Source organism: Marmota marmota, unplaced genomic scaffold (genome assembly GCF_001458135.2).
Source record: "Marmota marmota marmota unplaced genomic scaffold, marMar, whole genome shotgun sequence".
NCBI classification, from domain to species: domain Eukaryota; kingdom Metazoa; phylum Chordata; class Mammalia; order Rodentia; family Sciuridae; genus Marmota; species Marmota marmota.
This window is the reverse complement of record NW_025999941.1, coordinates 7,926,273-7,938,438: the sequence shown is the minus strand read 5'-3', so window position 1 is coordinate 7,938,438 and position 12,166 is coordinate 7,926,273. Positions and strand designations below refer to the sequence as shown.

General features: G+C 41.3%; 1 protein-coding gene across 25 annotated transcripts in view; it reads right to left on the bottom strand.

Annotated features, from left to right (window-relative positions):
* Erc2 (ELKS/RAB6-interacting/CAST family member 2) overlaps positions 1 to 12,166 on the bottom strand; it is an 877,829-nt gene that overhangs the window by 172,045 nt on the left and 693,618 nt on the right. For 24 of the 25 annotated variants that reach the window (XR_007346866.1, XR_007346870.1, XR_007346867.1 and 21 more), the window contains one exon: positions 8,293 to 8,427. Coding sequence is in view for 18 of the 25 variants with exons in the window: in XM_048801108.1 (XP_048657065.1) it covers positions 8,293 to 8,427 (135 nt within the window). In the remaining 7 variants the exon portion in view is untranslated. Of the gene's footprint in view, positions 1 to 8,292; positions 8,428 to 12,166 lie in introns of those variants that run through there. The other variant, XM_048801126.1, reaches the window with a different exon arrangement.

The following is a 12,166-nucleotide window of genomic DNA, read 5'->3' as shown; positions in this document are numbered from 1 at the left end:
GAGGGGGGGGGGAGTGGTGATAGTATTTAGCAATATAAAATGGATTTCCCTGTTTCCCAGCATTTCAAGGTTGGCCACCCCCTTTCAATGGGGGAGCTGAAATGCTGCCTCTTAGACAAATGTGACTGGATTAAGGCAGCAAGTTGAAAAGAAATCAAGCCTCCTATGTTGCCAAGAGGAGTTCCATCTATAAGCTGGGGAGTGCAGGCTGTCTGGAAACCCCTGTGGACTCCAAAGACACTGCAACAAATCTCTTAATGAAACCTTATTTTTTACACTGCAAACAATGTGTAAAACTTAGACAAATCAGTTGAAGGGGGGAAAATCTACTTTACCCAAAATAGAGTAAGGCTGAAATTTTTAATAGGCTCAAGCCTTCTTGATGGAAAAATCCTTTTCTAACCAAAGAATCTTGATTCATTAAGAAGCTCTGCCTTTCTCTCATACATGAAGACCCTACCCAGCAGGGTTTATCAAGTCATGCCCTCATGTGCTTACATGTAAAGAATAAACATCACACCCAGATTAAAGAGCTTTGGCAATAACGTGCTCATCTGCAAGGCAGCTTCCCTCGATGCTGTGTGGCCTGGCCCCTCCTCTCCTGCAGCTGGTGATGGTTGGGTGAGCCTGTAACTGCTAGTAAGGAAGGAGGCAGTTAAATACCTCCCACAACAGCAGTTTAGACATTTGTCCCCATTTTCTTCTTACCTGTGGCCTCACAGAGGGTTATTCCAGAGCTTCTGCTCTTAAAAGCAAGCAAACAAATAAATTGCCACCTTATTTTCCCAGTGGTGAGAAATCACATAGGCCCTCTGGTTTACATTTCAGTGGCTTTGGCAATGTTTAGTAGTCTTTGGGGAATAATGAAAAAAAAACGGGGGGCGGGGGCATCTGTCCTATATATTTTTTTTTTGTTTCTTATACTTTGTAAAAATAATGAAACTACTGAGTTTAAACACAGTATCTTCCAATCTACTTGTGACAAAAGTACTGGAAAAGAAGCATGTGGCTCACAAGATTTATTTCCAAATGCATGCCAAAATATTATTGGCTTCTGTTCTGAGAGGACTGGCCCAGGAGGGGCAATGGTAGAAATCTATGAACCCTTCTCCCATTCAATAAATATCAGTACCAACAAGAAGTTTCTTCATGGGTTATTGAATTCAAAAGTTTCATCCCTACATGAAGCTAAAATGCAAGGCTTCTTCCAACAAGTGGGCCATGAAATTAAATTTGCAATGCAAAAGAAGAAAGAAAAAAATCTATTCTCTCTTATTGAGGCAAGCTTTGGACATACTAGAGTTCATAGAAACTGATATTAAAAGCCTAAGATACATAACTTTTCTTATCAGGTTACTGTCATGGGGAACTAGAAATTTCTGGGTTTTGCTGTTCTTTATCTACACTTTGATAAGCTCTGACACACATGGCTAATTTTTTGCCTGTGTAAGAAATGTGAAAATATATTTACATGCATATATACACAAACACATGTATATAGGTATACATAATGTATATTCAGACACACTCTTGGGAAGCTAGGGAGAGAAATTTCCAGTTAAACATGATCTTGAGAAATTCTTCCATATGTGGAAAAGTCCTCAGTTCATCTGACATATAGCAATACATACATATATACACACAGGACACTATGTATACATTTATCCCACATTCATTTAACCTCAAAACATAAAATAAATTCTTTTTTTTCCCCTCCCTAAGCAAAAGCTAGAAATAACAACTCTACATATAGAATCCATCTTCTGGGGGCAATGGAGCAAGTTAAACCCCTCGTCTGTTTGTTACAATTCAAAGGGCTTCATTTTGGCTAATCTGCTGGTGAAAGTGCAAGGAAAGCAGGACATCAATCACAAACCCCTCCAGCACTGCAGAAAGAGGGCTGAGGGTGAGAGGGGAACTAAGGGTCTTGCACTGGCTTTCTGAGAAGCCCCAGGACCCAGGGAAGCGCAAGCTGGGGACTGCTTCATTCTTGGGACTCTACCAACTTCTTATTGACTAATCACAAAATGCAGGACCCAAGGACGAAGAAGAGCAAGAGGAGGGAAAATGTTGACAGGGTTTAGCAGACAGATCTGGAACCAGGAAACATGGGGCCTAGGGGCTTTTACCTGCCTCTAGCCATGATGTCAATGAGGACCTACTTGTAGGGATAGCTGGAAATTTCCCTACCACATGAATGCTCTTTAAGACAATGTCTAATTCTACCTGAGAGCAGGTACCCAAGACTCAGGTATGTGCAGAATGGATGGACAGAGGTGAGAGGGTAAGAGGACAGGAAACCTGTTTTTACTTTCTGAGCTTACTGGACCTTACAGATCCAGTAGGAACAGTGGGGAGAGGATGTGTTTGGGGACCATTAATTTCATAACCAAGACAGTGAGCACTACATCCTCTGAAGCAGTTCATAGGATCTCTCCTCAGCCCTGGCCTGCATGTTAGAACCCAGGGTCCCTACACAGAAATAAAAAACAGATTTCTGTAATAATTGAGACTTGGGTCACTGAGATCATTTTATTGTATCTTGAAATACAATCTGTATATGTGTCCCATGACCCCAGTTTGAAAACAAGGCTGAATCGGTTCTGAGTTCTTTAGTGACCAAGTCATTTGATGGCTTACGACAAGAGTTCCAGACAGAATTCTATGGGAATTTTTAGCAGAAAGTGGAAGTGGATGTTCAGTGCTCCCAGATATATCCAGTGATACAAACTCACACCTCAATTGAGAGCCAGTGCATGCTGGGACCAAGAAGTAACCAGGAAGAACAGAGAAAAGAATCAATGATCACTATTTATCTTCAGACAGATTCTGGAAACTGCCAAGTAGAGTAGGTAATATTTAGATGTGTACAATCAATTTTCTAGGACTAGATCAATAGAGCAGACCCCCTAAAATTAAGAATGCAAAATGGAAAACTCAGCTTCTGCCAGAGGACAGTGACTATCCAAAAATATTCCTGACACCCTGGGTGCCCTGACCAAATGAAATACCTTCTGTTTCGCTCTGGGATCTGGTTTGTTCCAGGCCCTTGTGTGTGCAGAGGCCCATGGGTAAGTAAGCAAATAGATGTGGGTACTAGCAATTCACTGCCACTAGCCTCCTGTGACCCAGAGAGAGCAATTTCCTTCCCTTTCTGGGCCAGAATCCCTATTCACTGAAGACCTTGCTCTGCTGATTCCATGGTGGTTGGGAGAGTTTTCAAGTAAGCCTCATTTTTATTGGCCAAGGGAGAGAAAGAATTGAGAGGAATAAATGGGGACATGTGAAATGGAGGGGGTAGGAAGAAAGGAATAAAGGCACAAAACAGAAGAATGGAAATAAAGACAACAACGGTTGGACCAACTGGAAAGAGAACTCATGAGATGACATTTTACTTCAACACTGGAAAGTCACAATAAGATAAAATTTAATATAATTCAGTGTGGAAAGGAAGAGCACATTTGCATTTTAGGAAAGGTGAATGGGATTTGGTCATGCAACCTAAATATACATAGTTGCCCAGATATATCCATACCAATATCCAGAGAGGTTTGCCACCAACATCCCCACTCAAAGGCTTATTAAGCCCATGGAACCACTGATTTTTAGTTTTGTGTCTTAAGATCATTAATAATATTAAAGGTGGCAAAATCCTGTGAGCTCCCCAACTCCAGTGAGTGAGCATTTTCATTCAATGAAGGAGGGGGAGAAAAGACAGAGGAGATTTCTCCTGATCACCATTAGTGGCCAGATATACTCTAGTGGCATAGAATGCCACTTGGCACCAGCCTGTGGCAGATATTTTAACAAATACAAATGCATTTTGCATAAGAAAGCATGCAGGCCCTTAAAGACCCAACTCCCAATCCAATACCCATCACAGAAATGCGAATCTTAGATGTGAAAAGGACAGCTCGGCATTTTACTTTGGCTGCAGTGTGGCACTCACTTTCATGCTATGCCTTCTTATTAATGAGGCTGGTTCATATATGGGAGCCACTAGGAGAAGCTTACTAAAATATGACTTTTCCTGGGACAATAAAAATCATAAGATGCCTACAAAAAGGAATGTAGAAAGACTTGATATTATAGATATGACTAAAGGCAAGGAAGGATAATATTTAAAAGAAATAATATATGATACTGATGATGAGAGGCATAGAGGGCATTTAGGAGAAGCTGAGTTTCCACTTGGTTTTGTACAATCAATCTTGGTTACCTCAACAAAAATCAGATCACTACTGTGTCTCCAGCAGGTTTCGTTCACGTTTTGACCTTTATTGTGTCATGGGAAATACTTGTTGTCTGCCCATGTGACTACTACTTTGTTTGAAGGAGTTCTTAAGTCTCTACAGGGATTTTGTCTACAGGTATAACCTGAACATATTTAATGGCTGTGGCTCTCCTGGGGGTCATAGGCCTTTGGCTATAAACTGTTCCTTTCTCAGGTAGGGAGTTAGACTGTGTGACTGCCACATTGTAGCACTAACTACTTTTATACTTTCTCCAAAATCCTCCTCTTGAAATTCCTTTGCAATCCCTACGTGTTGCAGATTTATGACTATTGTTGATTTCCTGGGTCCTCATTCTTGAGGCCTCTTTTAGTTCAGGGTTCTTAGTGGGATATCTCATTGTTAGGTATTATAGGTTTTGAGAAAAGATCTCAGGAAGTGAATGGAAGAGGGACTTTCATCTTCTCCTATACAAAGTGTAGGGCAAACTACCTAAAAACTCTACCTTCTGGTGAAGAATGCTGCTGGATACTAGATGTAGGTTGGTCTTATTTTAAACTAGGTAGTCTCTTTTCTTCTGATACTCTGAGAACACTATTTCTCCAAGCACAGATGTTATTAGAAAAGGGGGGGGGGAATCAATGATCAAATAAGTCTGGGAAATGCTGGATTAAATAAAATTGGAGAGTTTTCCTTCTTATATGACTTTTTAGATCCTTTGATCTGCTAAATGCTTGAGGATGCTGAAAGACAGAGTTAAAATATGCAGCACTTTCCCAAAATTCTTTGCCCACCTAATCTTTGTCTCAAGACTTTCCTCCGGGGACTAATGTTCTGAAAGTTACTTTGGGAAATGCTAGTCTAGACTTATAATACTTGGATTCAGTTCCTCTCAAGGAGAAATCAAAATCATAGTAAAGGAGAAAGGGACGGGGAAGAAATGGAAAAAGAATATAATTTTGCAAGGGCCTGGCAATACTTGAATTTCCTAAGGAAAAATGAGTTTCTCTGGGCACATAGCAAAGTTTCGGACTGTTCATATTTCCTCATTTTCATGTATTCTGATCTCTTAATAAAACTCAAGAGGCAACGTCAATATTTCATAACCCCTCTAGCAGAAGACACTGTGGCTCGAACTCTGGAGTTGCAGGAAGGTCAGGGCTGGAAGATTCATGGGAAGTGGGCCAGGAATCCCTGAAAAGATCTTTCCCTTTTAAGTGATCTCAGCTAACTTGGGTACATTAATTGAAACCCACCCAAATCAACCCATGATTAAGATTCTCACACTGTCACAGGCTGACATAAGGTTGTTATTTTCTCTTAACAAGAAGTTACTACTCATACATATTAGTATATGTGACTTAACAATTACCTATAGGGCTTATAATCAATTGAGAAGAATTTCCTAGTCTTTAATAACTGTTACCCTCTGGGACAGAACTTTATAATAACTGTTATTAAAGTTATTATAACAACTGTTACTAGGTCCCAAGTCTCAAGTATAGAGGAGGACATCATTTTCTAACTCTGGAACAATGTAATCTAAAAGGGCATCTAGCCCAAAAGATCTAGCCATTTCCATCACTGGAGTCAACCAAATAACCTACCAGTGTTCCTTGTTTAACTCTCCTTCACTAATTGAAAGGGTATGGCAATAGAGCCTATAGCCTTCATGACTACAACTGAAAACAACAAAATTATCTTCCTGGTCAAGGGAGTTTCACCTTTACCATGAAAGCCACTGCAGAGTCAGTTCCTAAACCATAGGAGCTCTAAGTAAGTTATAGTTACCTTCAATCCATCTTGCTCTTATTGACATGACCCAGAAAAGATCTGAACTAGATATGAGAAGACCTAGATTCTTGTCGCAAGACTGGATAGCAAACTCCCTGAAGGCAGTATCCTGTCCTGCTCATCATGCTTCTCCCCAGTCTCTGCATATTGGCTGGCACAGAATTTGTGCCCCAAATATACTTGAAAAAGCAAATAGCTAGCAGCAGGATTCTAGTATCTCACCCCCTCCCCAGGGCAAGGATTTCTCACCTGGAAAAGGGATGAGCCTGCCTCTCTATCCATGGGTTGCTGAGTGCATTCACTGAGGTGGTGAATGGGAAAGTGGAAGACCATCACTGTGTCCTCACAGCAGTAGTGAGAAAGGTGTGTCCTTCCAAGGACACACCGTATCCAGACACTCTTCCAGGAATGCTAACACTTCAGAAGGGCTCCACCCTGAGCAATCATTTCTGCCCTATGGCAACCTCTACTATCTATGGACAAACATAAGACCCCCATCCCAGTAGATAAGATATTCTAGCCTGTGATTACAGGTTTCTGGAATAGCAGCAGAAGGCCATTTTCATAGGAAGTATCATTCGTGATGCAGGTAAATTTGACCTGGCATCCAATTTCCAACATGACATATTAGGACATGTATCTCTATGATGAGACAAACCATCTGTTATCCTGTGTGACCACTCCTCTAATTTAGCTCCTAATGCTTTCTGCCTTTATTGTGCTCTCTGCTCCTGTCTCTCTGGTGGAGAGGGGAAGCCTAGAGTGGCCTCCTGGCATGTGTGCTTAAAGGAATGGCTACCATAAGGTCTACAGGCTTCCCGCCGATAAAACCTCACACTGACATTTGATGGGAAAAGGTAAAGAGCAAAGAGCATGAGCCAAAGAGCTGGGACCAAGAACAAGAGTGAAGAGATCAAGTTATCAGATGCCAGGTACACCCAGTAGGTGAATGTGGGAGGAGGTAATGGTGGTGAGAACCGAATAAATAAACCCAAAACCAAATAAAAGTTCAGATACAAGATAATGACATACAGTTAATATGTCTCTACTTTCCAGATGTCCAAATCAAGATTCATTTTTGAGAGCAAAAAAAGATAAACTGGTGCCTAAATGTAGATGTCTTCTGCAAACACTTTCTGCAGCGTTGGGGGCTCTGAGGACAAATGCTTCAGCATACAAGGGTCTGGCCAAGCCCAGGGGATAGGAAGCCTCTTGGTCTGGCTGCCTCCCTGTGCAGCACTGAGGAGGGCTTCTAATGTTCTGCTCTATATAAATAGTGCCCCCTGGAGTTGTACTCCTGGCAAAACGACCTGGAAACTGAATCTTAACTTCTCTGGGATACCAGTGACAACAAGATGAAAACAGAATCATCTGAAAAAAGTTTTAGGAGCATAACAAGCCCCTCCTTCCCCCAACAATGAAGCCCCCTCTTCACACAGGTAACTGTACCAAGCCCTGTCCAAAGACATCCACACTTACTCAGAGGCTTCCATTCCTTTGCCCATCGCCCCGCCCCTACTGAAAGGTAGTGTAGAAAGTATACTGGGATCACCAAGCACAGTAAAGGAAGAAAAACTGCCTATACTGACTACATTATCCTGATAGTTTCATTAATTTTCTAATGTGCCTAAGATTCACCTTCAAGAGTTTTAATACCATACATTATAAATAGTTTTTATATTTGGTGAATGAGTGTGAATATAGTGGAAAATTAGATGATTTTTATTTTTGTCAATTGAGCTTTTCAGTGGCTTCCCTGAGTGAAGGGAGAAGATAGGGTTCAAATTAAATAAACCAGACTCTTTGACTTCTCCAGCAAAATGGATTTCTCTTCTTGTTGTTTTACCCCATCCTTAATTTGCATCACTAAAGAATTTACTAGGAGAGTGCTCAGCAAACTGGAGGCTTCTCTGGTGGACAAGCTCCAGGAAACAAAGTGCTTTCTTTTAAAACTCCGAAAAAGAGAGACATTCCAAAGTAACCTGCCATGAGATACCAGCAATAGACTCTTAACTCTATAAAAGAAGAAAGGAGGAGAGGAAAGAAAACGCCTAGCACAAATGAGAAAAGACAAAACCTTAAAGAGGAAGGAGAAAGGAAAACATTTAGATTCCTTGAGTGATGGAAATAAATACCAAAGCTATTAGTTTCAGTTCAAAGAACGTATCACTTTATGCTGTTTATTATTTCTTGGGGATTATTTATTTTATCTTAAAATATCCAAAGGGTAAAAGGGGTCCTGGAGGTAAGCAGCAATGAAACTGACCTGGTCCGGAGAGGGCCTGTGATTGGAATGTTGCGACCTCCCAGGAGATCGATGGTGGTGGTGGTGGTGGTGGTGGTGGTAATGGTGATGGTCTTCATCGTAGTTGTCTGCCATCAGCTTCATTCTGTTCTGGGTCTGTGCAGAACAAAATCCAGGAAAGATTCCATCAGGAGCTAGAGGACCAGTCAAAGAGACTCAGGGCATAAGGACAGCACCTCTAGGACTCCCTTTGCTCTTAACCCAGAAGTTATCATTTCTAGTTATATTAAAACTCAATAAAGAGAACCATGCCATTAAATTGGTGAAGGAGGCTTTTGTCACACCCTTGAAGTTACTATGGTACATCTGTAGATATCAAGATACTTCCCCCTTGTGACTTAAAAGAGAAAAAAATGGACATATGCTAAGGCACTTGTTTCACATTATCAAGCAATGACAGAGAACCAGAGTAAGCTTGCAATTACAAAGTGCCAACACTCACATCCTACACTCCAGAGCAAGCCAGAGAAGGAAGCCTTGATGGAAGAATGGAAAAGGATGGATGGAGACACAGAGCTACAAACAATGGAGTCACAAGACAAGGCAGGGAAATCCACTCGAAAGCTGCCAAATGTGAAAATACAGATGGAGATGGTTTATTGCTATGATGACTTCTTGGGAAGGGCTCTCTTTGGACATTTTAACTGATATTATCCCTTGAGGGAATTGAGCAAAAGGTTCGAAGTCCATGCAAAAAGGGCTGAGCACTTCAATTTACACCTCATGAAGTTCATCACATGAGGCAAGTAGGTATCATAGTTAAACAACCCCCTGTCCCCCGACACTCATAGAATTATATTGCTCTGTTATGCAGGGCAAGAGATGGACCAGAGGGAAGTGACTTCACAGGGCCACAAAAATCTAGAAAAATTCTCAAGGACTATGGGGGAAAAAAAAAAAAGTGTTAAAATTACCCAGCCCAGAAAGTCAAGAAATCTGGGGACAGGTCTGCCTGACTCTTTGCTGATTGTGTTGCATCAAGAAAGTTATCTCAATGCATAAATCTCAATTTCCTTAAGTCTAAAATGGGAGTAATCAGTCGTCTCTCCTTCAGGTTGCTGTGAGGAGCAAGTGAGATGAAGGGCTTCGAGTGTCAGTCCAGTACCTGATATGTAATGAGCTGACAGTAAAAGCCAAATACCATTACTACCATTATTGCTGGTATTCTTGATTGCTGTATGAAATTTCTCCTTTCTGCATGCTCCTTTGCTTTGCCTCTCCTCCCAATACCTCCCCTGGACCCTTTCTTTCACCCTGTGTGTTACTAACTCCTATCATTTTCTCTAGGAATCTTTTTCTTTTTTGGTGCTGGTGATGGAACTAACGTAGGGCTTCACACATGCTAAGCACATGCTCTACCACTGAGTCACACCCCAGCTCCTGGAGGAAGCTTTTCTTTCCCCCACCCTTTACGCTGGGTGGCACGTGCTTCCTGCTTACCATAGCTCTCTGACCATGGATTTATCTGTCCATCTGCTGTTAGACCTCAAGGCTGTTTCTTTCATCTGCATCTCCCCACAATCTAGCACAGGGCCGCGCAGAAGCAGATATTCAATGCATGCTGCTATAATGAGTGACTGAAGAATGGCTTTGAAGGATGCTGCCATCCTAGAGAAAAACTGCACGTGTTGTGCAGGGGAGGTCATTGAGAGTTGAGGACACGGCATGAGTTTCCATAACCGTCCTGCTGGAGGCCCCAGATGAAAAGAAGCCATCAGCACCTTGAAAGAGCCAGAAGTCAGAGGTTGGCAGGCTCACCAACTGGTTGGAGTTTTATTATGTAATATGAATAATTCTCTGATAAATAAAGAGAACTCTGGCCCTAACATGGAGTATTTTTACAGTATTTCCCCCTACAAGCTAACTTACTCTCAAAACTTTTCTGGGAGGAATTATTAATTATTATCCTCCTTTAGCAGCTAGAAAAGTAAGGCATAGGTTTTAGAGTAATTTTCTCACCATGGGACATGGAGATTTTCTGGGTCTTCCAATCTTCAGACTATAGGTTTTTTCCCATGCCTTGCTGCTAGCAGAACAGGCAAACAGCTCGACAGGTAGAAATAGCTTTCCCATAAATGATTTGGTTCTGTTAAGTTTTGGAAACACCTCACAACCCAATTCTACCTGCCAAAGGATGTCTCATGATTTATTTGTTCCATCTTTTAAAATGTGTACAATATTTGGAAGGTCCCAGAGTGAATATAAAAAAATGCATGTATATGATAAAAACAATAAAAACATAGGGAAAGATCCACTTAAAAATTAAATAAAAAAAAATCCCAGGCAACCTTTGGCAGCTGATAGCATTTCCATCTTTTCCTTGTCCACTTAATGTGTCAGAAGACCCAATGGACAAGTTAGGCCTTGTGAGAAAGAGCAGGGCCATGGAGCTCTTGGGGACCAAGTGCCGAAGATTCCCCTCAGTCCTGCCGCCCTTGAACATGGGATTCTGAAGTTCAATGTTCACACCTAAAATTCCAGTTTTGTCATGGGAGAATGTACTTTTGAACTCACAAACTAATAAATCTGGAATTGTTTCTTCTAAATAAAATTGTGAGAGCCTGAAGGGAGCTGTGAGATCTTCGATGGTCAAGGAGGAAGGGACTAGCCCAGGCATGAATGATGGAGCCCAAATGAACAAATAATAACTCTGCTATTGTAAACATTGTAATGTTCTTATCCTTTGGGGAAGCTCCTGTGATTTCATGAGATTATTTTCTTACCAGCAACAAGCCTGAAGTTCCCTACCTTTGAACTGTATCCCATAAAAGAATGCACAAGCTAAACAAGATGCTATATGCAGTCCTAAATGTGTCCGCTGAAACGAGGTGTTGGAGAGCAGGCATGTCATGGGATAAAGACTGTAAATGAATGATGTCATCTTTCCAATTTGGTGCTGAAATATAAATAAACCATGTTGTTCATGTGAATACCAGATCTGGGGGAAATGTACACAGAGCAATTGTGAACGGAAGAGGCTCCTTTTGATTAGTCTGGGCTGGGAGAGAAGAGTGTGAAACAGAGATGAAAAATGAGGGTTTGGTCTGATACTCTGGACCATTTTTTATTTATCTTGCTTGTAACACATCCCCTAAACTGTGACTGATTTCTTACAGGCTGGTTGCTAGTGTTCTCTCTCTCAAAACAATCTGACCAATCTGGCTCCATTAATTCAAATTGCAATTGGACCTCCTTTTGATTTTTTAAAATTTTTTTCCAATCTGTACTACCTATCCTCACCTCCACCCAATGATATTGGTTTCCTAGCATATAGAGAATGATCCGGAAGGATAGGAAGTCACAAATAACACTCCCTAGTAGTCAATGGAAGAAAAACTGTAGAAAGTTTTAACAGGGATTAGAATAAAGATATTATCTGTAGTTTGACCAGGTGACCCCAGATATAATGGGTCTCATCTCTGAAGCCATCAGACTTACATGAGACCGGACAATGCCTTAAGCAGCAGATCTTCAGGACTGTCCTCACTGAAAACCTAAGAAAACTAGTTGCAAGCTGTAGAGAGACAGTTTCCCACAGCGTAGCCCCTGGACGGTAGGGATTCATTTAGCGATTCAAGAAAGTCCACTTTTGCCGGGTGTGGTGGCTACATGCCTGTAATCTCAGTAGCTCAAGAGGCTGAGACAGGAGGATCATGAGATCAAAGCCAGCCTCAGCAATGGTGAGGCACTAAGCAACTCAGTAAGACCCTGTCTCTAAATAAAATATAAAATAGCGCTGCAGATGTGGCTCAGTGGTCAAGTGCCCCTGAGTTCAATCCCCTGCACACAAAAAAAAAAAAAAAAAAAAAAAAAAAAAAAAAAAAAAAAAAAAAAA